This window comes from Macaca nemestrina, chromosome 5 (assembly GCF_043159975.1).
Source record: "Macaca nemestrina isolate mMacNem1 chromosome 5, mMacNem.hap1, whole genome shotgun sequence".
In the NCBI taxonomy this organism is placed as follows: domain Eukaryota; kingdom Metazoa; phylum Chordata; class Mammalia; order Primates; family Cercopithecidae; genus Macaca; species Macaca nemestrina.
Window position 1 is genome coordinate 70163034 of NC_092129.1, and position 26068 is coordinate 70189101.

At 43.3% G+C, this 26068-nt stretch overlaps 1 protein-coding gene across 8 annotated transcripts in view; it reads left to right on the forward strand.

Moving 5' to 3' along the window:
* Positions 1-26068, forward strand: part of LOC105489167 (methylenetetrahydrofolate dehydrogenase (NADP+ dependent) 1 like) — a 233145-nt gene that overhangs the window by 204651 nt on the left and 2426 nt on the right. For 7 of the 8 annotated variants that reach the window (XM_071096617.1, XM_071096620.1, XM_071096618.1 and 4 more), the window contains exon 27: positions 19454-19574. In XM_071096617.1, coding sequence (XP_070952718.1) covers positions 19454-19543 — 90 coding nt within the window. In that variant the 3' untranslated portion in view covers positions 19544-19574. Of the gene's footprint in view, positions 1-19453; positions 19575-23389; positions 23952-26068 lie in introns of those variants that run through there. The other variant, XM_071096619.1, reaches the window with a different exon arrangement.

The following is a 26068-nucleotide window of genomic DNA, read 5'->3' on the forward strand; positions in this document are numbered from 1 at the left end:
TAGGTTTAGAAAGCAATTTCATTTTAAGCTCATTGTACCGTGTCATTGGACTTTATTTATTAATTTTATTCTTGAAGTACTTAGCTGAAAATTGAATGCTGTCATTATATGTAATCATATAATGCTTCTCATAATGTTATACTTTAATTAGATACAGTTGAATAATAACCAAAAAAATCTTCATAGCCTATAAAATTCACACTTATATTTATAAGACAGTATTATCTCACCCATTGATACATAATGTTATGTTAAAAGTACACATCATGGCCAGGCGTGGTGCCTCATGCCTGTAATCCCAGTACTTTGGGAGGCCAAGGCAGCAGATCACTTGAGTCCAGGAGTTCGACACCAGCATGAGCTATATGGTGAAACACCATCTCCACCAAAAATGCAAAACTTAGCCAGGCATGATGGCGCATATCTATAATCCCAGCAACTTGGGAGGCTGAGGCAGGTGGATCACTTGAACCCAGGAGACAGAGGTTGCAGTGAATGGAGGTTGCAGTGAGCAGAGATTGTGACTCCTCTGCACTCCAGCCTGGATGACAGAGAGATACTCCGTCTCAAAAAAAAAAAAAAAAAAGAGTACCAATGTTGTCTCACCCATTGAAATATAATGTTATGTTAAAAGCACACTGCATTCTAGAGGAGGTAGAGTAACAGGGCCTTGCTTTACCCTCCCACTTGAAACAAGTAAAAAACTGGACAAAGTATATGAAAAATACATCACTCAGGGCATTGGACACCAGGCAGCAAAAAACAGTGGCCCTGAGAAATTGGGAACAAAAAAGTGAGTCCTGTAATTGTCCTTATCTAGAAAAAGTTTCCAGGCTACTGTGTAGAGAGAAGGAACCCAGGAGAAAGAGCTCAACTGTCTCCCTGAGTTGAAGACAGAGCTGGGAATACATCAAGGGAAACCAAGGCAGCTAGTCTGCAGAGGTGGAGGACCGGAGAGGAGAGAACTGCATAGAGAGAGCGCTTTGCAGATGTACAGAGTCCTCCTTGAGTATGCAAGTGCGTACTGATCAAAGTGTGTACATGAGAAAACTACCCATCACCAGAGAAAGGATCACCTGAAAGACTGAGGGGAACAGTGCCTGCCTCCCACACAATAGCCGAGAAGAGGTGCCTGTTTCCGACAGCTAGAGTGAAAACCTCTGAATGCAGGGGCACCGGTTAGAACACTAAAAAGGGTCTTGCCAGACATCCAATCCAAAATTAGCAAGCATGCAAAGATCTAGGAAAATACCACCTAAAATGAGAGAAGTCCATCAAAACTAACCCATTACACCGATGATAGAATTTGTAGACATGGACATTAAAATAGTTGTTGTGACTGTAGTTTATATGTTTAAGAAACTAGAAGAAGGATTTAACATTAAATAGAGACAAAAAAAGATGTAACAAAGACATAAACTGAAGAGGTGAAAACTGCAGTGCCTGAAATGATAAAAAAAAAATACTCTTAATTAATGGCAGATTAGACATGGCAAAAGAAAAGCCTAGTTAACTTAAAGACATGCAGTAGAAACTACCTGAAATGAAACCGAAAAAGGCTGAAAAGAATCCAGAGAGCACCCTGAGCTTTGGGATCATTTGAAGTAGCCAAAAATACGTAAAACTAGAGTCCCGCAGGAGTGGAAAAAAGGAACCGGAAAATATTTGAAGAAATAATGGGCAAAACGTTTTCAAATTTGATAGAAACTACAAACTCATACATTCAAAAAATGAGAAAATCATTTTAAAAAGAGAAGATCAATGACACATTACGTAGAGAAGAACAAAGATAAATTGGCTGCTGATTTCTCATTGGAAACAAGACACACTAGAAGGCGGCGGGTCAATATTTTTAAAGCAGTGAAAGAAAATTCACAGCCTAGAGTTTTTTACCTAGTTAAAATATCTTTCCAAAACAAAGCTGAAAGAAAGACTATTATAGACAAGTAGAAGCTGAAAAAATTCATCCCTAGCTCACCTGAAGTACAAAAAATGTTACCGAAAGCCTGCTGGCAGAAAGAAAATGACACCAGTTGGAAACCTGAAACTACCCAAAGGAATGAAGAACCCCAAAAATAGTAACCACATGGATAGAAAGACTTGTTCTTACTGTTTATCTTAAAAGCTATTACTGTGTACCGTAATTACTGCATAAAGCAAAAATAATAGACATGTAGTATAGCGTTTATAACATGTGGAAGCTAAATATATGGCAACAATAACAGAAAGTGTAAGAGGAGAGAAATGGAAGCATGCTTCTGTAAAATTCTTAGATTCTGTGTGAAGTGGTATAACTATATGTGATGTAGTAGTATAATTATATGTGAAGGTAGACTGTGCAAAGTGAAATGTGTATACAGCCATGTGCTGCATAATGACGTTTTGGTCAAAAACAAACTGTGTATATAACAGCAGTTCCATCAGATTATAATACTGTATGTTTCACTGTACCCTTTCTATTGTATGTTTAGATGTATAAATACTTACCATTCTGTTACATCCAACTACAGTATTCAGAGCAATAACATGCTCTGCAGGCTTGTAGCCTAGGTGCAGTAGGCTGTACCATACGGCCTAGGTGTGTAGGAGGCTATTCCATCTAGGTTTGTAAGTACACTCTGTGATGTTCACACAGTGACAGAATCACCCAATGATGCATTTCTCAGAATGTACCCCTGTCTTTAAGCAACACAGGACTGTGCTATAAATGTAAGGTAACCATTTCAGTCATTCAACAAAGTTATAGTTAAGAATTGTAACCTTGTTATAGTTCACAAAGTTAATATATAGTTGTCTACAAAGTAGATAAAATGAAATCATTAAAACTAATCCAAAGAAAGCAGAAAAGGGGAAAAGGAACAAAGACCAGATAGGACAAGAAGAAAAAGAATGGCAAAATAGTAGATTTAAACTCAACTATGTCGATAATCACACTATAAATATTCTAAATACACTAAAATGCAAGAATGTCAGATTGGCTAAAAGTGCAAGAGCCGACTATTATTGTCAACAAGAAACCCTTTTAAATATAAAGACATAAGTAGATTAAAGGTAAAAGGATGGAAAAGTGCTAATACTAATCAAAAGAAAATTGGATTGGTGTATCAATATCAAAGTAGAACTACAGCAAAGAGTAGTACCAAGGATATAAAAGAAGGTTGTTTCATTATGACAAAGGGACCATTTCATGTACAGGACATAGCAGTTCTAAGTGTTTAAGCATATAATAACAGAGCATCAACATAAATGAAGAAAAAAAAAGATAAAATTACAGGGAAAAATAGAAAATCCACAAATATAGTCGGAATTTTTTAAACCCCTCTCAGAACAAGTAGAGTAAATATCAATAAGGATTTAGAAGACTTCAACAATGCTGCAATTCATCTTGACTCCCCCCAACAACAGCAGATTACACATTTTTTTCAAATGTACACAGAACATTTGCCAGAATAGACCATATTCTGAGTCACAAAATGTCTTAATAAACCTGTAAGGGTTCAAATCATACAAAATATGTTCTCTAACCACAGTGGGATTAAATTAGAAATCAACACTGAAAGACATCTGGAAACACTCCAAATATTTGGAAATAAGCTAGAGAGTGGGAGAAAATATTTGCAAGTTATCTATTTGATATAAGGATTTGTATATGGAATATTAAAACTCAAAACTCATTGAGAAAATAACCCTTTTAAAAGATGACTGAAAGATTTGAACACACATTTCACCCAAAAAAAATACATGAAAATATGCTTACCATCACAGGCATTAGGGAAATGGAAATTTAAACCACAGTGAATACCACTACACAGCTATTAGAATGTCTACAATTAAAAAGATTGACCAGCTGAGCATAGTGGCTCATGTCTGTAATCCCAACACTTTGGCAGGCAGAGGCAGGAGGATTGCTTGAGCGCAGCCTGGGCAACACAGGGAGACTCTGTGTCTACGAAAAAAGGAAAAGAAAATGAGCCAGTTGTGGTGGCCTGTAGTCCTAGCTGCTCACTCGGGAGGATGAGGTGGGAGGGTTGCTCAAGCCCAGGAAGTCAAGGCTATAGTAAGCTGTGATTGCACCACTGTACTCCAGCCTGCAAGACAGAGCAAGACCCTGTCCCAAAGGAAAAAAAATATTGGGCCAGGCGCGGTGGCTCACGGCTGTAATCGCAGCACTTTGGGAGGCTGAGGCAGGTGGATCGCTTGAGGTCAGGAGTTCAAGACCAGTCTGGGCAACATGGTGAAACCCCAACTCTACTAAAAATACAAAAAATTAATCGAGCGTGGTGGCACACGCCTGTAATCCCAGCTACTCGGGAGGCTGAGGCCCGAGAATTGCTTGAACCCAGGAAACAGAGGTTGCAGTAAGCCAAGATTGTACCACTGCACTCCAGCCTGGGTGACAGAGTGATACTCTGTCTCAAAAAAAAAAAAAAAAAAAAGACCAACCATACCAAATGTTGGCAAGGATGTGGAATAACTGGAACCCTCATACACTGCTGGTAGGAATATATAACAGCACCACCCCCTTGGAAAACAATTTGGGGTCATTTCTTAAAAAGTTAAAGTGTACCTGCCCTATGGTCAAGACATTCTATTTCTAAATATTTACCCAGGAGAAATGCAGTGTATGTCCATATAAAGATCCGTGCATGAATGTTCATAGCAGCTTTTTCGTAATAACATACAGTAAGCTTTACACTTTGACATGTACAGTTTATTGAATGTCATTTGCCTCAATAAAAGTGTTAAATAATACAATTTTATCCAAAATAAAGTTGTGAAAAGTAGAAAAATGAGGAAAAAGTTTCAAAGGTTAGAGAGTCAGTCCAGGAGACCTAACATCTAAATAATGGGAATTCCGATACGACAGAAGAAACCAGAAGGGAAGAAATTATCAGAGAAATAATCCTCAGCCTTGCACCCGAAATTTTCTCTCCTAGAACTGAAGGACTCCCAAATCAAAAGGGTCAGCAAAATAAATATACAGACTCACACCAATGCACTTCATCATAATAGTAAAAAGAACAGTAGAGTCAAAAAGAGGACACTAAAAGCTTTCAAAGGTGGGGAAAAAGAAACATGCAAATGATCTGGAACTCGAATGGCATCAGACTTTGCAACAGTAATACTGGGCTGTGTGTGGTGGCTCACGCCTGTAATCCCAGCACTTTGGGAGGCCAAGGCAGGTGGATCACCTGAGGTCAGGAGTTCAAGACCAGCCTGGTCAACCTGATGAAACCCCATCTCTATTAATAGTACAAAAATAGCTTATTTCTTAAAAGTCAGCAAGGGGGATGGTTTTTCTCTTGGGCTGGTGGCACACGCCTGTAATCCTAGCTACTCGAGAAGCTGAGGCGTGAGAATTGCTTGAACTTGGGAGGTAGAGGTTGTAGTGAGCCAAGATCGTGCCACTATACTCCAGCCTGGGTGGCAGAGTGAAACTGTGCCTCAAAGAAAAAAAACAGTAAAAGTTATCAAAAAACAAAACAGGAATACTGGAGGCTAGATTACAATGGAGCAATATCTTCAAAATTCAAGGAAAAGAATATACCCAGCTAAACCATTCATAAAGTGTGATAAGAATAATGACAAAGCCAAACATTTTAGAAAAATCTACCCGCAGCGCCCTTTTTCTCAAGAAGCCACTAGAGGAGTATTTCACTCAAATGAACAAGCGAGGCAGGAGGATTGCTTGAGCCCAGCCTGGGCAACATACGGAGACCCCATGTCTACAAAAAAAAAAAAAGAAGAAAATTAGATGGGTGTGGTGGCCTGTAGTCCTAGCCACTCACTCGGGAGAATGAGGTAGGAGCATTGCAAGTTAATGAGCAAGTAAACCACGGAAGAATATTGATTTTCTCTTTTCTCTGCTGCATAACAAATGAGACACATTTAGTGGCTTTAAACAACTCACATGTATTATCTTCCATTTCTCTGGGTCAGCTTAGCTGGGTTCTCTGCTTCAGACTGTGAAAATTGTCTCATCTGAGGACTGGGTTACTCATCAAAGCTCATTTGGCAGAATTCCATTCCTTGGAGCTGTAGGACTGAGGGCCCAGCTTTTTGCTGACTGTCAGCTGGAGGCCACACCCAGGTCCCAGAGGCCATGTGGGTTTTTGCCATGAGACCTTCTGCCTCGTCCACTGACAACATGGCAGCTTATTTCTTGAAAGCCAGCAAGGGGGGGTGGGTTTTCTCTAGAATCTGCTAAGATGGAGTGTGTCCCATCACTTGTGCCATATTCTGCTGGTGAGAAGCAAGTCACAGGTCTCACCTGCACTCAGGGAGGGACTCACTGGGAGTCACCACCACAGTGTGGCTCCAGGAATGGAAACTACCACAGTGCAGAGGTGCAGGGAATCCCCAGGACTATGGTCAAGAAAGAGCCCACTAAACGTTTTGTTCAGTAGGCCTGCGGGACAGAGGGTGCCAGGAGGATGGCTCCGTGAAAGACTGAGCCTATAAGTGAACATACTGAAAGCTGACTTATGGTTCAGCCAGTGTGGTGGTATGTGATTGACAGCTCCATAGAAAGCTGAGCAAACAAAGATACAAGACTCCAACAGAAACAAGCTGCAGAACAGGAGTGTAATCAATAAATCAGATGGCCTTGCTGTGAACGGTTACATAGCTCTGATAAATCCTGATCTAATCAAAAGTCATGACAGCTCGATATTTGGGAGCTGGAGGGGGTGGGGAGCAGGGGTAGTAGGATATGAAGGAGCGAAGTCCCCATTGTTGACATTAGAAATCCAGTGGGTAACATCTGAACGGCAAGACCAGAACAGCAGCGAAAGGCAAAAAGATACCACTGAGTGTTGACAGTGGTTGCCTTTCAGGAGTGGGAATGCCAGTGGGGGCAGGGCAGTGGCAGGCAGGGAACAGGTTTTTTTGTTTGTTTGTTTTGTTTTGTTTTTTTGAGACGGAGTTTCATTCTTGTTGCCCTGGAGTGCAATGGCATGATCTCGGCTCACTGAAACCTCCACCTCCTGGATTCAAGCAATTCTTCTGCCTCAGCCTCCCAAGTAGCTGGGATTACAGGCACCCACCACCACGCCCGACTGATTTTGTATTTTTAGTAGAGATGGGGTTTTACCGTGTTGGTCAGGCTGGTCTCGAACTCCCGACCTCAGGTGATCTGCCCGCCTCGGCCTCCCAGAGTGCTGGGATTACAGGCGTGAGCCACCGCGCCCGGCCATGGGAATAGTCATGTTGTATAGTAAGCCCTGAAGAGCAGTGTGATCTCTTAAGCCAGCATGCGATTTACTTTGGTAAAAATTAAATTTTAAAAAAAGAAATTAGGCCAGGTGTAGTGGCTCACACCTGTAATCCCAGGACTTTGGGGAGCCGAGGTGGGTGGATCACCTGAGGTCGGGAGTTCAAGACTAGCCTGGCCAACATGGTGAAACCCCATCTCTACTTAAAATACAAAAAAAAAAAAAAAGCTGGGCATGGTAGTGCACATCCGTAAATCCCCACCACTTGGAAGGCTGAGGCAGGAGAATTGCTTGAACCTGGGAGGTGGAGATTGCAGTGAGCTGAGATTGCGCCATTGCACTCCAGCCTGGACAACAAGTGAGACTCTGTCCCAAAAAAGAAAAAAAAAATCATATTGGTCTCATAGTGTTTCTCTGTATTTTTAATATAATATGTATGTGCTTATGAGAAACAGAAAAAGTGATTCGTGAATGATTTGAGGATGTTTGGTCCACGTTTTTTTCTCCCACTTGCACTTGTGGCATAATCCAGAGGAAGAAGGGCAGCTGTGGAGTCCCAGCAGTGTTGTAGGTATCAGGGCAGCCAGGGAGAGGATAGAGGGAGAAACCCAGGAGAGGGCAGAGAAGGAGGGACAGCTGTGCCCACCTGGTCCTTTCATTGTTATCTGCCTCTGCCCTTGCAGTTACAAGAAGAGTGTTCTGTGTTTAGAAGCCTTTGCAAGTAGCATAGTCAGGAGTCTTTCAGTCCAGGAATTGAAGGTGCTAAAGTAGGAGGAAAACATACATAGAAGAAAGGAAACATCCACATAAGTAAGGTGTGTTAGTCTGCTAGGGCTGCCATAACAAAAGACCATAGATTGGGTGGCTTCAACAACAGAAGTTTATTGTGTTGTCTCACAGTTCTGGAGGCTGGAAGACCAAGATCAAGGTGCTGGCAGGGCTGGTTTCTGCTGAGGCCTCTCTTCTTGGCTTGCAGACAGCCGTCTTCCCTCTGTGTCATCTTCTCTGTACACAAACATCCCTGTGATCTCTTCCTCTTCTTTTAAGGACACCAGTCCTATTGGATTAGGGCCCCATGCTTATGATCTTTTTGGGTTGTTTTTTATTTTTGTTTTGAGATGGGGTCTTGCTCTGTCACCTAGGATGGAGTGCAGTGGCAGGATCATGGCTCCCTACAGCCTTGACCTCCTGTCTCCAGTTGTAGTCGTATTGGGGGATTAAGACGTCAATATAGGGGTTTTGAGGGGATGCAGTTCAGTCCGTAATATACAGTAAGCCACTTCTAGACCCAGTCTGAAGTCCTGAGCATTCAGCTGGTATCTGGACTGGATCACCTAAGAAACATTACAGAACAATGTAGGCCTCTGGTATTTAAAATAGTTTAATTATGTCACAGGGTAGTCCTGAATTCCTTCCTAGTTCAGCCAGTCTTGGCCAGCCGAGTTTCGGGGTAGTGATGAGCACTGATGAGGTGACTCCCCCTTCTCCAAACTCTTCTTCTGCCACTGTTCCAAGAAAACCATAAAGGGGAAGTTTAAATAATGGATGGAATTTCCCTGACTTGGGCTGGGTGCGGTGGCTCACGCCTGTAATCCCAGCACTTTGGGAGGCTGTGGTGGGCGGATCACTTGAGGTCAGGAGTTTGAGACCAGCCTGGCCAACATGGTGAAACACTGCCTCTACTAAAACTGCAAAAAAAAAAAAAAAAAAAAGATAGCCAGGCATGGTGGCACATGCCAGTAACCCCAGCTACCTGGGAGGCTGAGGGAGGAGAATTACTTGAACCTGGGAGGCAGAGGTTGCAGTGAGCTGAGATCTTGCCACTGCACCCCAGCCTGGGTGACAGAAAGAGACTGTCTCAGAAATAATAATTTCCCTGTCTTATGTTTTTCTACTACACAGCTTATTATTATCTCTGGGGAGGAGCTTTCCCAGGGTGAGGAGGGGCAAGGGTCTAGTTGCGAGGGAGAGGGGTGAAAGCAAAAGGGAAATGCTAAATGAAATGGCACAGTAAGGTCTGGGCAGCTGCGCCTTTGATAACAACCTCCTTGGAGAGAAACACTAGATCGGCTAAATGAAAGCACTGTCCATCCTCCCCACCCCTTCCTTCCTGCTTCCTCCTCTTCCCATCTCCTCCAGCTTCTCTCTCCTTAAAGGGACTACAGAATGATGATTCTGTTGCCAGTAGGACCTTGACATAAAACCCAACCCACAACATCACAGTTGATTTTCAGGGGAAGAGCTTCTCAGAAACCAGAATTTGATTACTTAATATTGAGTTTCCAAACAATAAAATATATTATTAGATTGATTTGTTTTGCCACACCTAGTGGAGATTGTCACGGTGTACCACCTGTGGGTCAAACGGCTGGTGAATGAGTATGTTGCAAAATCTCTAGGTGGGAACATGACACGTGAGGAATGGAACTTGTGCTTCTGCTCTTCCCAGCATCTTCTTTGGCTGCATAAGAGTTGGTAGTCTTTCATCTCCTAAAGACTGAAGGGCCATTTAGAATCACACCTGTTTTGAGTTTATAGTCACGCTTCTGAAACTTTCTCTCTTACAGCCTTATCTGACCTCAATCAAGCTACCCTTGTTCATTTAAATATTTTAGGTCTTGGCTATTGGTTTAGCTTAACATTTGATTGCCATAAATAAGAACTACAGAAAGTGTGACTTGTAAAATTGTGGACCCAGAAAAATTAGGGAACAATCTCATAATACTAATGAAACCTTTTTTTCCCCCATAAAATAAATATATAATTAGATATAGAAGTTTTTTTTTGTTTGTTTAAGCTATCTTTTCCTATTTCTATCTTAAATAATTTACAACTCTCCTTTCATCCAGGCAATTATCAATTCTATAATAAAATAACAACAGTGGGTACTGTGTATTAAACACTAAACTAGGGTCCTTCATTTCATTTGAATTTTGAAATAGACTCCATCATATATTGTTATGCTGTAGTTATAGATGAAGAACCAGGGCTGACCTTTGGCAATCACAATCAAAAAAACAAAAGCAGTGAAAGCTCAGTGAAGTAACTCACCCAGCAAGATGCAATTTATATAGGGTAGAGTCCCCTGTCTCCCAATAATGCTTTTCCCCACACCTCCAAGTCTTCATCTGGTTCCCATTACCCCTCAGACTTTGGGTCTCCAGTAGAACCTTTGCACTTGCAGTTCTCCTTCCTAACTGGCTCAGGGAAACTCACATGACGGCACGGAGCCTGTTTCTGCACCTGTAGATGGGACTGGGCAAGTCTCTCCCACCTCACTTGTCTCACAGGGTTGTTGAAAGGCTCAGGTGTGGTCATTACAGTTAAATAAGGAAAGGCAGGGAAGAATCTCCATAGCCCTCCAAATACAAATAATGAAATGCAAATAATTTTTTTTTTTTTTTTTTTGAGACGAAGTCTCACTCTTGTCACCCAGGCTGGAGTGCAATGGCGTGATCTCGGCTCACTGCAACCTCCGCCTCCCGGGTTCAAGCTATTCTTCTGTCTCAGCCTCCCGAGTAGCTGGGATTACAGGCACCTGCCACCGTGCCTGGCTAATTTGTGTATTTTTAGTAGAGAGGGGGTTTGGTCTTAATTTCTTGACCTCGTGATGTGCCTACCTTGGCCTCCCAAAGTGCTGGGATTACAGGCGTGAGCCACCGCACCTGGCCACAAATAATTTTATACCCTTGTAGTGATGACCTTTCTGTTATCTGTTAATGAATAAATACGAAGCATGTAAGTGTCAGAGACACCAGCTACTTGATCAATAGTGGCATTGTTTTACAACTGTCTCTATTGGATTTTGCCAACCCACTAGAGAATTACCAAAGCACATTTCTGATATAACTATGATTGATTTTTTTTTTTAATTTTTGACTAAATATGTTACTTTGACTAAATTGGTTACTTCATTGCATAATGCCGACCTATTTATACTTTTCAGATAGGTACAAATAATCTGTGTCTTATAGCTGGCCATGAAAGAGTAGCAAGCCTGTTATTTTTAAGAAAAAAGCTTGAGTAGTTACTGTATTTGTATCATTTTGGAAATCTCTCATTTTTCTAATCAGCAAAATGAGGATAATGTAAATAACAATAACCCTGACCTCGCAGGGTTCTCGGGATTAAATGAGATATGGTGCATACAACGTGCTTAGCATGGTGCCTGGAGTATGGTCAGAACTTAACAAACACAAGTTATAAATGAGGTCCCGAAATACAAGCAATCCACTTCCTCAGAAACCTTCCTTGAGCCTGGCTACATCTATAGCTACATTTTCTACATGTTAAATGCCTCCCTCAGAAGTGTCACTGTTGGAGTTGCCAGGGCACCAATTTATTACTTTGCAAATAGATAAATAAAAGAATCAAGACAAAAGAAAAAGGTACTGTCAAAGAAGACATTCTTTCTTACACTGCATCTCACGAGATGTGGATATTTGGCCCGGAACTGCTCACATGGGTCAGCAAGCCTGAGAATGATGCCAACACTCCATGGACCGTGGAGAGAAATGGCTGGGGCTGCAGGACTCAGCCAAGCCTGGCGCGCCTGTCTTCCAGGCACAGGAGCAGGACGTTGTCTGAAAATATGAAGAATGAAATGGAAGTAATGTAATACCTGGGATGGGGGGGCGCTTTATGTATCTTTTGGTAATAAATAAAAACAAAGCAGGTAAGTGATTGAGAAACCAAGTAGCTGATCAACAGTCATGGGTCAGGAGGAACCTGGTAACCACAGGTGAGAGTAACCAAGGAGATGATGTCCTTCGAACAAATAAAGATAAAACAGTTACCTGGGGAAAAGACTTCTCAAATGCATCCTGGTCTTTTAACTTACAACTGTTAGTCCTTTGTGATACCTGATTTCTTAAACTTACGCTCAAAGCACTGCGAGAAAGTTGGAGAACTTATTTCAAACTTTTGTCTCCATCTGGCCAGTCAGGGCCTCCTGCTTCACATTTTTCTTTCCCTCTAAAAGAACTCCCTTAATCTCTCATTTTTCAAGAACCAGGCTCCTTGACTTTACAAAAATAATGTCCCAGTGACACAACTCTTCTTTGCTGTCTCTCTCCAGTGCCTTTCCTTGTTTAGAAATTGCCCTAATTACTGATTTTTTTTTTTTTAAGTACAGACGGGGTCTTGCTGTGTTGCCCAGGCTGGTCTCAAACTCCTGGCCTCAAGCGATCCTCCTACCTCAGCTTCCCAAAAGTGTGGGGATTACAAGTGTGGGCCACCGTGCCTGGCCTAATTACTGATTTTAAATATTAATCTTTCTAAAAGTCAAACTCCAGAACTGTGCGTGTAGAACTATCCAATTTCTGTATATAACTATAGAAATATACATTAGATAAGCACATTGCTTATATAGGAATCAAAAATTACCTGTGAGTTTACATAAAAATTATTTGCAGAGGTTACCTCTGGAAGCAGTATTAGAAGTGGAGGACTTTTTTCTTCTATGTTGAAAATATTTTAAGTAAATTTTTGAAAATGAATAGAAATTTAATCAGGAACAGTCTTTCTACCCAAAAAAAAAAAAATGTATAGTCTTCTTCACAAAAGAAGAGAAATAATTGTACTTGTTCAGTCATTCAAGGCCACTGAAATAATTGGTATAGCTTGAGCTGTGTGGTACTGTCACAATATGCAAACACAGTGTGGTAATTTTTATAGTAATTGAACCTGACTTACGTCTTAGAAAGTTGTAAGTTAGGAATTCATTCTGTTCATTCTTTTGATGTAAAAACTAAAGAAAGCAAAACATTTTTTGGCCGGACACGTTGTCTCACGCCTGTAATCCCAGCACTTTGGGAGGCCAAGGAGGTTGGATCACCTGAGATCAGGAGTTCAAGACCAGCCTGTCCAACATGGCGAAACCCCGTCTCTACTAAAAATTCAAAAATTACCCAGCCACGGTGGTGGGTGCCTGTAATCCCAGCTATTCGGGAGGCTGAAGCAGGAGAATCACTTGAGGCTGGGAGGCAGGGTTGCAGTGGGCAAAGATTGCGCCACTGCACTTCAGCCTGGCCGGCAGAGTGAGACTCCGTCTCAAAAAAAAATAAAAACAACAACAAAGAAAACTTTTTTTTAAAAAAACTGAAAAGTAAAGAATGACTTTGACCTCAATGTCCCAAGGGTCTGCTTTATGTAGTCTGCCCCTCCACAAGCAGGGACTAGGTCCTGGTCACCTGGGTGTCCTTGTAGTAAGCTCTTAGCAGGGACTGGGTCCTGGTCACCTGGGTGTCCTTGTAGTATGCTGTTAGCAAAGGTTGCTGAGTTGAATGAACTTCACCGTTTCAGTCCTTTCGTACAGTAAAAGGCACTCAAGAGAGTCCACGCCGTAGGGTTGATCAGCCACAACGAGAGAGAAATATACTCTAAGAGCACACACCATCAACCCCAGAGTATCCCCGCCGACCAGGAATGCAGTCACAGTGGTGCAGGTTCCCAACTACCCCAAAGAAATCCCAGGAGATTCCATCTCTACTAAGTCAAGCAAATAGAAATTCCAACTGTAGCAGCACGATCTATTTTCATTATATAGTGTGTGTGTGTGTCTCTCTCTCCTTTTCCCTTGGTCACTTGACATTGATACTGGGCCATTTATCCTCATGCATCATCTTAGAGTTATGTTTGTATAATTATCAACATGGCCATTTGATATAAACAATTCTGTCCCTCACATCCAAAGAAAAGGGAAGAAGCAGAAAGAAAAGGCCTAATTTCTGAGCAATTGTTTGTTGTTTGTTTCCTATTTTCTAATTGTCCTCCATCTTTACTCATCTGTTTTTTTAAATATTAATTATTTTTTTGAGACAGGGTCTGGCTCTGCTGCTCAGGCTGGAGTACAGTGGTGCACATGGCTTACTGTAGCCTTGACCCCCTGGGCTCAAGTGATCCTCCCACCTGAGTCCCCTAAGTAATTGGGACCACAGTTGTGCACCACCACACCTGGCTAATTTTTCTTTTTTCTTTTTTCTTTTTTTTTGTAGAGATAGGGCTTTGCCATATTGCCCAGGCTGGTCTTGAACTCCTGGGCTCAATCCATCCTTCCACCTGAGCCTCTCAAAGTGTCAGGATTACAGGTGTGAACCACCATGCCTGACCAAAAATTCTTGTTGAGGATCTAATATTGCCAGGCACTGTATTAACAATTCAGAAAATACTCCTGCTTAATAAATAAAGACTTGAATTTTTTTCATTACTTCATTGAAAAGAAAATTTTTTTATTTAAATTATACCGTCAGCCAGGCGCAATTGCTCACCCCTATAATCCCAGCACTTTGGGAGGCTGAGGCAGACAAATCATTTGAGTCGGGAGTTCAAGACTAGCCTGGCCAACATGGTGAAACCTCGCCTCTACCAAAAATACAAAAATTAGCTGGACATGGTGGCGCGCGCCTGTAATCCCAGCTACTCGGGAGGCTGAGGCAGGAGAATTGCTTGAACCCAGGAGGTGGAGCTTGCAGTGAGCCAAGACCGCACCACTGCATTCCAGCCTGGCAACAGAGCGAGACTCCGTCTCAAAAAAAAAAAAAAAGGTGTAGAAGGACTGTCTTCTGCTTCAGATCATGAACTGCAGGAACAAAATAGATATGTGTAAAAATGCTGCTCTTTTTCTGAACCAAAATAAAATTAGATTTTTGTTGTTGTTGTTGTTGTTGTTGGAAAAGGTAGTAGATTTCAGGAGAAATCAGAAAATAAATTATTTCAGAAACACAACAAAACTAAGTACAATGTTAAGAAAATTATGTTGAGAAATTGTGATTCTATCACTTTATGAAACAGAATCTTTAGTAATTTTTCAACTTATACCAAGGATATTCTTTTATTTCTTAATGACTAGTTTGAAATATGTAACTATTCTCTCTGTACTGATTTTTAATTAGTGCTCATAAAGGCTATTGATAGAACTCATTCTTTCTCCAAAATAGAGTTAACCCAAAATCAGTAAAGATTCAGAAGATTCATTGTAGTAAAAATTCCAGTCATGAAGGGCAAACGCCCATGAATTTCAGCCTTTGTAGAAGAATCCATTTAATGCAGCATTACAAGTAAGTACATTTTAGTGGCTCCTTAGTTATTTTAAGCAGGAGGCCTCCTTAAAGGGCACACAGATAAAGTCAACATAGATCTCCACTGACCCCAGGCGTGTGGCCAGAGGTCAACTCCCAACGGCTGTCTGGACTCCCTTTTCCCTGCAGTGCTGTATTGACTCTTGTCTCGGGGGTGACAATCCTTTGATAACAGTTTTTTTATTGGGAGAAAATTTGTGGGAATGCATAAGGTCTTGCTAACATAATTCCATATTATGCTTGCTCAACAGGAGAAGTTTTAGTTTAAATGTAGACTTATTGGAGATGGCTGTGTATCCACAGGTCAGGGAGTCTCGCGTTTGCGGATTCTTTGTGGTTTCTTGTCTGTTGTCGCTTATCCCAAATAAGTAGCTGCGCTTCTTGGAAGAGATGATTGCGTCACTGGAAGGGGTCATGGGAGTCTTCTGATTGAACTCATTTTCCTCCCATCTGAAAGAAAGAAAAGTTGAAAACAAGAGGAAAGACATTTCACACTTCCTGGCATGAAATATCTTGGCCAGTTTTTGTTTGTTTCTTTTTTGAGACAGATTCTCGTTCTGTTGCCCAGGCTGGAGTGCATTGGTGCACTCTCGGCTCACTGCAACCTCTGCCTCCCAAGTGAGTTCAAATGATTCTCCTTCCTCAGCCTCTCAAGTAGCTAAAACAACAGGTGCTCATTACCATACCCAGCTAATTTTTTTTGGTATTTTTAGAAGAGACAGAGTTTCGCCATATTGGCCAGGCTGACTTCAAGTGATCTGCCCACCTCGGCCTCCCAAAATGCTGGGATTACAGGCGTGAGCCACTGCTCCCAGCCTGGCCAGGTTTAGATCCTGGTTTTGTGACAGACTCAGAATGACTAGAAGATTCACGTTCTGATCCACTGCAGCTAACAAATACAGCTCCAGTTACCGCGCGAATCCTGCACCGCCTTTCATCAGCAGATAAAGGCGGAGAATTGGGTTTTGTTGTTTGTAAAGATAGTGCGTGTAAACAAGCATGCAGTAAATTATGTTATCTGCAGTAGAATCTTCCATTGGTAGCTTTGGTCAGATGGACCCAGATACACCGCCTTCAGGGTTCTTCTTGTTTTGTCACCGTGAGTAGAGATTTCCATTTACACTGCCTCATCCGTACTGAAATCGTGTTGCAGTCTCAGAAGCTGCAGCAGCCATAGAGTCCAGTGACATCCTTACCAGTAAGATGCGTTTGACCTAGAGAGTGCATTTCAGGGGTGGGACAGCATCCCTGTGGCTAAATATGATTATTCATTTCTTTCTCTTAAACTATAAAATGCTTGTTCTTTTTCAAATCCATAGCTACGCACAGATTACAGAGGCATCTTAAAAAGCCTTGTATAGCTGGGTGCAGTGGCTCACGCCTGTAATCCCAGCGCTTTGGGAGGCTGAGGCGGGTGGATCACTTGAGGTCAGGAGTTTGAGACCAGCCTGGCCAACATGGTGAAACCCCATCTCTACCAAAAACACAGAAAATTAACCAGGCGTGGTGGCGGGTGCCTATAATCTCAGCTACTGTGGAGGCGGAGGCAGGAGAATCGCTTGAACCCGGGAGGTGGAGATTGCAGTGAGCCAAGATCGTGCCACTGCACTCGAGCCTGGGTGAGAGTGAGACTCTGTCTCAAAAATAAAAAAATAAAAATAAAACCTTCTATAAATGCCATAAGATGCCCGCAAATGCCATCTCAAAATGCAGTTAGGCAGGGGAATTACCTGGTATGAGTTGTAACCTAGGCAGCTGGAAAAAAATATGTGTCCACCAGTTACCCTTGTGTTTGATGTTTCAATCTGTAGAACAGTAAGTGTGGTTTTCTTTCTGGGGTCTCCCCCATTATATGCACTCACTGGAGTAACCAGAGAAAAATGTTACCCTCCTGCTGGGAACTTTAACGTCAGAGGTTATGATACCCATCTTCATACCTAAAGTTTTAACATATAGCAAGTCCCCACCTACAAGCAGGTCTTGTGTCAAAAGTGTAGTTGTAGTTCATTGTTTGGAACCCAGAATGGATTTTCCCATGGGCGTGTTATGAATGGCAGCTGTATTCCACGCAGCTGCGGAAGCCTTTTGAGCCCATTTATATACCTGAAGTGCAGTCCTGTGCAATTAGCAAGACAAGAACCAGCCATCATCCATCACAATGTTTTATGTGGTCTCCCAGCCTCCCCCCGTCCCACTCTTAGCCGGCCCAGCCAGGCAGGGAAGGGGGTGTTAATGAGGCCTGCAGGTGCACAGATTTGCTCTCCACCTGCTGCATCTGCAGGGGTTAAGCAGGCTTTCCTCTCCTCTTCCCCCTCACCATTCCTCCTCTCCCTCTCCTCACCCCCAGTTTCCCTTTCCCTGTGCTGAAGGGGCTGGGCAGTGAAGTGAGGAAGGGCGGCTGGAGCTGTTGGGGGCTGAGGCCACATTGTGCAGGTCGCATCAGAACCCCCTGGCGACTTGCTCCACTTGCAGATTCAAATGCAGCAGGTCTGGGGTGGGCTCTGAAATTCCAAATATCTAACAGGCTCCCAGGTAATGCCCATGCACAGGCCCACAGGACCCATCTGAGTAACAGGAGTCTCTAAACACCATGCGGGGAGGAGAGGCTGGTGAAGAGGGAAACCTCGAGTCACGACTGAAAGGCAGTGGAGGGTGAGAGCTGAGTTCTATTCTCTAGGCCTTAGGGAGGTCCCTTTTACACTGAGAACTTTTTGCCATGTGGGAAGAAGCAGGCAAACCCTGGATGCCATCAGGTGCTGGCACATCGCAGCTTCATCTCATCCAAGGCGGTCTTGGCCAGGGCATGTGGAGGTTCTACATGACATGGCATTAACCCTCAGGAGAGCAGGCACAGTAGAACCCGAGTGTCTCCTCCAAGCAACTGGGCGCAGCATTGCCCCATGCGACTGGGTGCAGCATTGCCCCGTGCGACTGGGTGCAGCATTGCCCCGTGCGACTGGGTGTAGCATTGCCCCGTGCGACTGGGTGCAGCATTGCTCCATGGGCATCATTTGTATGAGACACTCACTATTAAAGCACAGTAGGAAATGCTGAAATGGAAACGGAACAGGTCATCTGGGAGCCCCAGAATTTAGACCCTGGAGCAGTGTTTCAGGGCCTGAGGATCCGTCAGGGGGCCAGCGTCAGAGGCCCCAGCACACACAGGGCTTCTGATCCAGGAGGAGAGTGTGCGGTTTGAAGATCTTTCATCCCAACACAGCAAAGCGGTGAAGAACCAGTTTTCATCCTGTCTCCACCACTAACTAGCCGTGTGTCCTTGAGCTCATACCCTCATGCCTAAATGTCCTCTGTCCTCATCTGTAAAGTAAGGCTAAAATGAGTACCTACCTCATTAGGGTGCTAGGAAGCTCAATGAGATCTTTTCTGTAAAACCCTTAGACTGTCCATCAAGTGTCACAAAAGCAGTAGTAGGGGCGGCCGTGGCAGTATGGTAGGGGTGAAATGAGTAATTTGAGAGTATAGGCCTACTAAAGTCAAATTTCTGGTGTTGCAACTTACTACTAGGGTGACCCAGGGCAAGTGACTTAGCCTCTCCAAACCTCAGTTTCTTCGCTTGTGAAATGGAAATAATAAAAGTTCCTACCTCCTACATTATTGAGAGGATAAAATGAGGAAAGCATGCAGCACAGTGCCCGTCAACAAAGCAAGCTCTCAGTGCATACCAGTTACTGTTACTGAGGGAGACTGCAGTGACGACTGGCATCTGAACAGTTTTCCAGCTATGCTCCGGGAGCTGTAGGTTTCACAAAAATGTGTCTTGGGGGTGAGAAGGAGACCATTATTCACCCTGCCCACACCCGCTGCCCCTTCAACCTGATGGGCTTGTCTTTGTTGGGGTTCAGCATGAAGATTTTATTGAGAAGAAAAGGTTTGGAAGATCACTGTTTTGTAGTTCGGGTGTGTTGTGGGGCCACAGGGAAGATAAATGGTCTCAATTTTCAGGAAGTTGACATTTGCCTTTTCTATTTCATTTCCTTAAACAAAAATTGAAATATCAGATAACAAATTTAAAGAGATACATGCATATAAAACCTAAAGTTCTATGAGGCTGTACTGAATGATAGAGTTCATTTGCGTCATCAGACGCTGTGGCCACTTTATAGCATTTGCTAATCTCTAACACTCGTTTTTCTCCCCCAGATGAGCACCATGCCAGGACTGCCCACCCGGCCCTGCTTTTATGACATAGATCTTGATACCGAAACAGAACAAGTTAAAGGCTTGTTCTAAGTGGACAAGGCTCTCACAGGACCCGATGCAGGTAGGCTGATGTGCTTCAACCTTTTCTCTCTTTGTTTTTTTCCAGTTCGAATCCTTTTTTTGTCATACTTGTTTTTCTGATACCACGGAAGTGATCTGATAAATCCTTTCGTTCCTTGGTTACTCAAATTCCTACCAAATGACTTTCCATGACTGGAGTTCACTCCTGGGTGTGGATGTGAGTTGGATGCTCAGATGCTCAGTACACAGCCCTTAGTGTACCTGTGCGTGAGTCCAGTGATAGCCAAATTATGTCATCCCTGAATATAGATATGTTTAGAGCATCTCTGACCGTAACAGAACTCTGTAAACTCATTATTCTTTTCCAGGATTAAAACCAGCATCTGTTGTAATTTTAAAAGAGTAACTTCCTACCTTCCTGCCACGTATCTCTTGGTACAGAGTTAGAATCCTGTGAAAGAGGAATCTTGGTGTATCCGTTTCCTGGGGCTGCCATGACAAAGTATCACAAACTGGGTGGCTTAAAACAGGCTTAAAACAGGAAAGTCTGAAACAGTTCTGGAGGCTAGAAGTCCAAAGTCAAGGTGTCAGCCAGGCCATACGCCCCCCTCCCCGCACCCGATACTCTGGGGGAATCCTTACTGGCCTCTTCCTAGCATCCGGTGGTGGCTGTCACAACCTGGCATTCCCACCTTGCAGCTGCGTCACGCCCGTCTCAGCCTCTGTGGTCCCACCGCCTTCTCCCTGTGTCTGTCTCACATGCTGTTCACCCTTGTAAGGACCCCAGTCCTATTGGATTAGGTAGGGCCCACCCTAAGAACCTCCTTTTAATTTGATTACTCTGCAAAGACCCTCCTTCCAAATCAGAACACTCGACCGTGGCACAACAGGTGTGTTCGGCTCTCATGTCCCTGGACAGACACACAGCAATAGGACAGACCATTTCACTAGAGGGCCCCATGGGTCCCAGGACGGACAGGGCAGCAGAAAGTAGGCCACTTGATGACTTCGGGTCTGCACAGTCTCAGGTTGGGCTTTGACTTTGAGCTGTCTTAGGCAGCCCAGACCTGGGAACTCTCCGTCTTATTCATGTCCACCCCACAGCACTGCAGCCATACCTGCTGGCTTCTGTCCTGACTCCCCACTGGGAAGAAAAATGACCACAGTGCTAAACCTCCTCCCTGGGGGACAACTTCTAATCAGAAGTTTGAAAGACTGAGGGCTGCTTCTCCTACCCCAGGGATCAAACATGTCCTCACCATATTCTAAAGACACATTCCTTCCCCGCAAGCACCCCGTCTCCTTCTCCCCACTGACTCCTGTTCCTGAGCCGAGAACCTCTCCCTCTTGCCAGCATATTCTCAGCCTTTGCAGATGAGCTTCCATGACCTAAAGACCCTCTTCTTCAACCACCTCTGAGTTACAGCTGCAAGCCAGGCATCCAGGATTCTCATTTCATTTGTTTCACTACCAGTAGTCCACCTGAGGACTTGTTGTTGTTGTTGCTTTTTGAGACAGAGTCTTGCTGTGTCACCCAGGCTGGAGTTCAGCGGTGTGATCCCGGCTCGCTGCAACCTCCGCCTCGCCCAGGTTCAAGCGATTCTCTTGCCTCACCCTCCCCAGTAACTGGGATTACAGGTGTGTGCCACCACACCCTGCTAATTTTTGTATTCTATTTATTTTTTATTTTATTTTATTTTATTTTTTGAGACAGAGTCTCACTCTGTCACCAAGGCTGGAGTATAGCGGCACCATGTCAGCTCACTGCAACCTCTGTCTCCTGGGTTTGAGCAATTCTGCCTCAGCCTCCCAAGCAGTTGGGATTACAGGCGCCCACCAGCACACCCAGCTAGTTTTTATATTTTTAGTAGAGAAGGGGTTTCACCATGTTGGCCAGGCTGGTCTCAAACTCCTGACCTCAGGTGATCCACCCACCTCGGCCTCCCAAAGTGCTGGGATTACAGGCAGGAGCCACCGTGCCCGGCCTAATAGAGATGGGGTTTCACCATGTTGGCCAGGCTGGTCTCAAACTCCTGACCTCAAGTGAGCCACCTCGTCTGGCCAAGTTTTTTTGTTAAGCCTTTGTTGCTAAAACACTAAAGACCTAGGCTATAGTGAGAAAGATAAGGGACCCATAAATGAAATTACATTAAAACAAGGTGTGAAATTGTTTGTTTTGGGTTGTGGATGTTGTTTGGGTAGTGTTTGTATGTGGTTTTTGCTGAGAAGCGGGAGCTGTGTTAAGTTGGAGCCATAACTGCATCTTTTATCTTTGTTATTTCAGGAAAAAAAAACTCTAGAAAATGAAGTAAGGGAGACTAGTTTAACAAAGAAACCCATAAACTCAAGCATTGATAAAATGTTGTTTGTCTTTTGGTGTGAGTTTGTGTGTAGCGAATGTCTTGCATTCCCCAGTAAGGCCGTGGGGAAATATTGCTATGTCCCCAATTGCTAGTTAGCCTAGCAATACCAACTAATCTCTCTTTTTATGTCAGGAACCCATTATGTTACATTTCTGCTGTTTGTCATTTTTCTCCAGAATAAGTGTGTTCAATTCTCCTATCTGTCTTGGACAATATTTTTCCAGCTTTTTGGTGAGTTTTCACATGCTCTCCAAGTAGGTCACGTAAGTCCAGTTATACCTTAATCATTGTAGTTAGGACTCAGGTAATGCGAAGGGACACATCCTTAGCTTTACTGATGCATACCCTTAAATCCTTTATTACCTACTCCCTAACAAGAGTCCCTCCAGATCTTATAGACGGGGCCTGCGGGGCAGGACAGGGGCCTGTGGTAATTACCTCCGATGCACTGGGCATTGTGCTAAGCACTTTGCAGGGGGGGTCACAGCACCTCTGCAGCCAAGTGTTGTCCCATAAGGCCACAAGGCTTCAAGAGGACCAAGCCTACCCCTTGGTCACTGAGGGGTGGCCCTGGTCTGCAAGGCTACAGAGCTGCCTTGCCACCCTGTGGCACTGCCTCTCGTTTCATAGCTGGCACACGTCATTTTGCCAGCCTCATCACATGTCATGCTGGCATCAACCCAGGGAGGTGGGTAGTGTTTTTGTTTAAGAGCTGCAAGAACTCTGCCCAGAGCAGTCGACAACCTGCTCAAGTTGTGCAGCTAGTAACTACAAAAGCCAAGACTCAACTCCCATCTGTTGACTCTCGATATTACCCCAACCTTTATGCCCCAAACCGAAAGATGCCCTTTTCATTTCAGTCACGGGCAAAATGAACTTTGGCCCATTCCAAAAGATGATATCAGCTATTTGAACAGACAGGTATTTGAGGATAATGGGGTAATTTTTTTTTAATAAGTAAAGATGATTGTTTGGGTATTAAAAGCTATGATTTTGTCATAACTCTTTTTAGTCCAAGTATAATAGAGCCAGCTCTTTCCTAATTCTCTAATGGAATGGCATTTCCACCCCCTACCCACCCCCCAATCCAAGGCCTCCTTCTTCTTTGTGAATTGCTAAATACTGTTCTAGGCTAAGTGGGCAGTGGTTCAAAACCCATCGTTTGACCCTGCTGGAACAATCAAAAACAGATCCAGTGTCCTAAGATAAAACCACCATACAAAGCAAATGTTCCCTCTCGGTGGCTCCTCAGTAATGACCCAGCAAGCATTGTCTGTTTCCTGTGCCTCTCACTGTAGCCATCAGGGACCACTTCTACTAATAATCAGAGGTCTGTGGCTGTTCAAAATGCATAAGATAAAAATGTTAAAGCTCGGACAAACGTGGGCATCCGAAAGGAAATGTCTGGCTTGCTGACTTTGCTCCCTCAGGGATCACACCGTAGATGACATGCATACCCAGGTACTGAGCAGCACACTCATTTTTCCCCCAGGAAAGTGTTGAAGGCGCCTCCCACTCGGGAAGAAGATTGCACTTGGTTGATGACAACTTTCTGTCCTTCCCTTCCTCACCTTTCTAGCCTGTTTCACCTCCTAGGAAACCGTGTGAAACCAAAGGTGAACGTTATATGCCAAAAAAGCACCAGAATTTGAGCTCTCCTTGCTCCCTCTTCCCAAGACTTCTCTGTAGTCCCTTCACTATTGTTAGAATAAGGGCATGACTCATTCTTTTGGATGTAACTAAATAGAACTAATTAAAATAAGTTGTTTGTCCCAGTGAAATTGATCCGGCTGTTGAGTCTTTTGTTTAAAGATTATTGGAACGAAGGATTTGATATTTTTTCCCCCTATTCTGTTTTCTCATTCCGAAACTTTATCATATTTCTGAACTTTGGCAAGATTCATTCAAATGAACACACAATAAAGTCTGGCAAATTTCCTAAAGAATTCAGGGACTCCCTTCTTTATTCCGCTCTGAAAAGTTATGTTGAGTACGGAATCAGATTTACTCCAGTCCTGCTATAAATGTTTGTTATTTACAAAAGAATTGCTTTTTCTTGAATTACACATGCAGAAATAAGTTTAGGAAAGAAACTCATTTCTTTCCTAAACTGGCTTATGGCGTCAACAGACAAATGGTTAAAGAGAATGTGGTATGTATAGACAGTGGAATACTATTTAGCCATTAAAAAGAATGAAATAATGTCATTTACAGAAGCGTGGATGGAAGTGGAGGTTATTATGAGAAATAAACTGGGCACAGAAAGACAAATGCTGCATGTTCTCACTCTCATGTGGAAGCTAAAAAGCTTAGCCTCATAGACAGAATAAATGGTAGATGCCAGAGGCTGGGAAGGATGGGTGGCTGGGAGGAGGGTATGAAGAGAGGTTGGTTTTGGGTACAAACATACAGTTAGACAGAAGAAATACGCTCTGATGTTTGATCGCAATCTAGGATGACTATACTCAGCAACAATATTTTGTATACTTCAAAGTAACAGGAAGACAGTACTTGAAATGATACCAACATACAGTAATGATAAATATTCAAGATAATGGACACCCCAGTTACCCTGACTTGATCACTACACATTCTAGGCATGTAATAAACACTCCCATATACCCCATAAGAATATAAAATATTAGGCTGGGTGTGGTGGCTCATGCCCGTAATCCCAGCAATTTGGGAGGCCAAGGTGGGTGGATCACTTGAGCCCAGGAGTTTGAGACCAGCCTGGGAAACATGGCGAAACCCTGTCTCTACTAAAAATAGAAAAATTAGCCAGGCGTGGTGGTGCACACCTATAATCTCAGCTACTCGGGAGACTGAGGCAGGAGAATCGCTTGAACCCAGGAGGTGGAGGCTGCAGTGAGCTGAGATCATGCCACTGCACTCTAGCCTGGGTGACAGAGCAAGACTCGGTCTCAAAAATGTATATAATGTATCAATACAAGGGAAACATGGGCAGAAATTTTCAATGATGTTTAATAACCATAAATTAATCTTGAGTTGGGTTGCTGCCTGCCAGCCCTTCTGTGAACATGATTTGTTCAGTCGCAAGTCACAAATCACAGGGTTACAAAGTGCCCTGGGAGGGCGCCTGAGCTCTGTGGTTTTAGTCTTGAAACTTTATCTTTTCACAGAGCAATTCCAAAATTGCTCATCACCATTGTGTTCCGAGAAAAGAGGTGCCAATGTATCACCCTGAGCCATCCAAGGAGTGCTGTGTGCCCTCTTCCTTTCCGCTTCCAGGCGGGGGCCAAGTAGGATGGAAGCTCCAGCTTTATACTTAAATAATCCTCATCAACATCTAAAAGATAGTGATAATTAAATCTCTCCTATGTTGCTAAATTAAATCTCTCCTATCTAACTAAAATGGAATGTTTTAAAGCTTAGGTAACAATTGTGAAATTCTTAATTCCCCTTAAAAACATTTTTTTCTTAGCACATTTTGATTTCTTATTCCCATGCCAAAATAGAATGTTTCGTATATGGTATCTTCCAAAATATTTTCCCACTGAGTTAACTTCTGAAATTGCTTCTTCCAATGATAAGCAATAAACAACAGATTCGTTTTTACATTCTCACCTTAGCTATTGCATCTCTGATTGTTTTCATCTGTAATGAGACTTTCTATACTTTGGCCAGTCCTTCTGTTTTTCTTAAAATGTGGGACCACAGGCCAGGCACTGTAATCCTGTAATCACATCTGTAATCCTAGCAATTTGGGAGGCCGAGGCAGGTGGATCACCTGAGGTCAGGAGTTCAAGACCAGCCTGGCCAACATGGCGAAACCCCATCTCTACTAAAAATACAAAAATTAGTCGGGCATGGTGGCAGGTACCTGTAATCCCAGCTACTTGGGAAGCTGAACCCCAAGAATTGCTTGAACCCAGGAGGTGAAGGTTGCAGTGAGCTGATATTACGTCGCTCCATTCCAACGAGGGCGACAGACCAAGACTCCATTTCAAAAAAAAATAAAGTCAGACCACAAACTCTAAGCCCCTTTAGACACATAATCACAGGATACAAATGTAATGTGGCTAATCAGCTGGTCTTCCACCACCCATCTCCGGAGCATGGAAGGCCTTGTCCAGCCTTGCCTTGCCAAGCAAAGGGTGATCTCTACCCTAGCACGCCTGCTGTCCCCAGAGTCATTGACCCTCAGGTC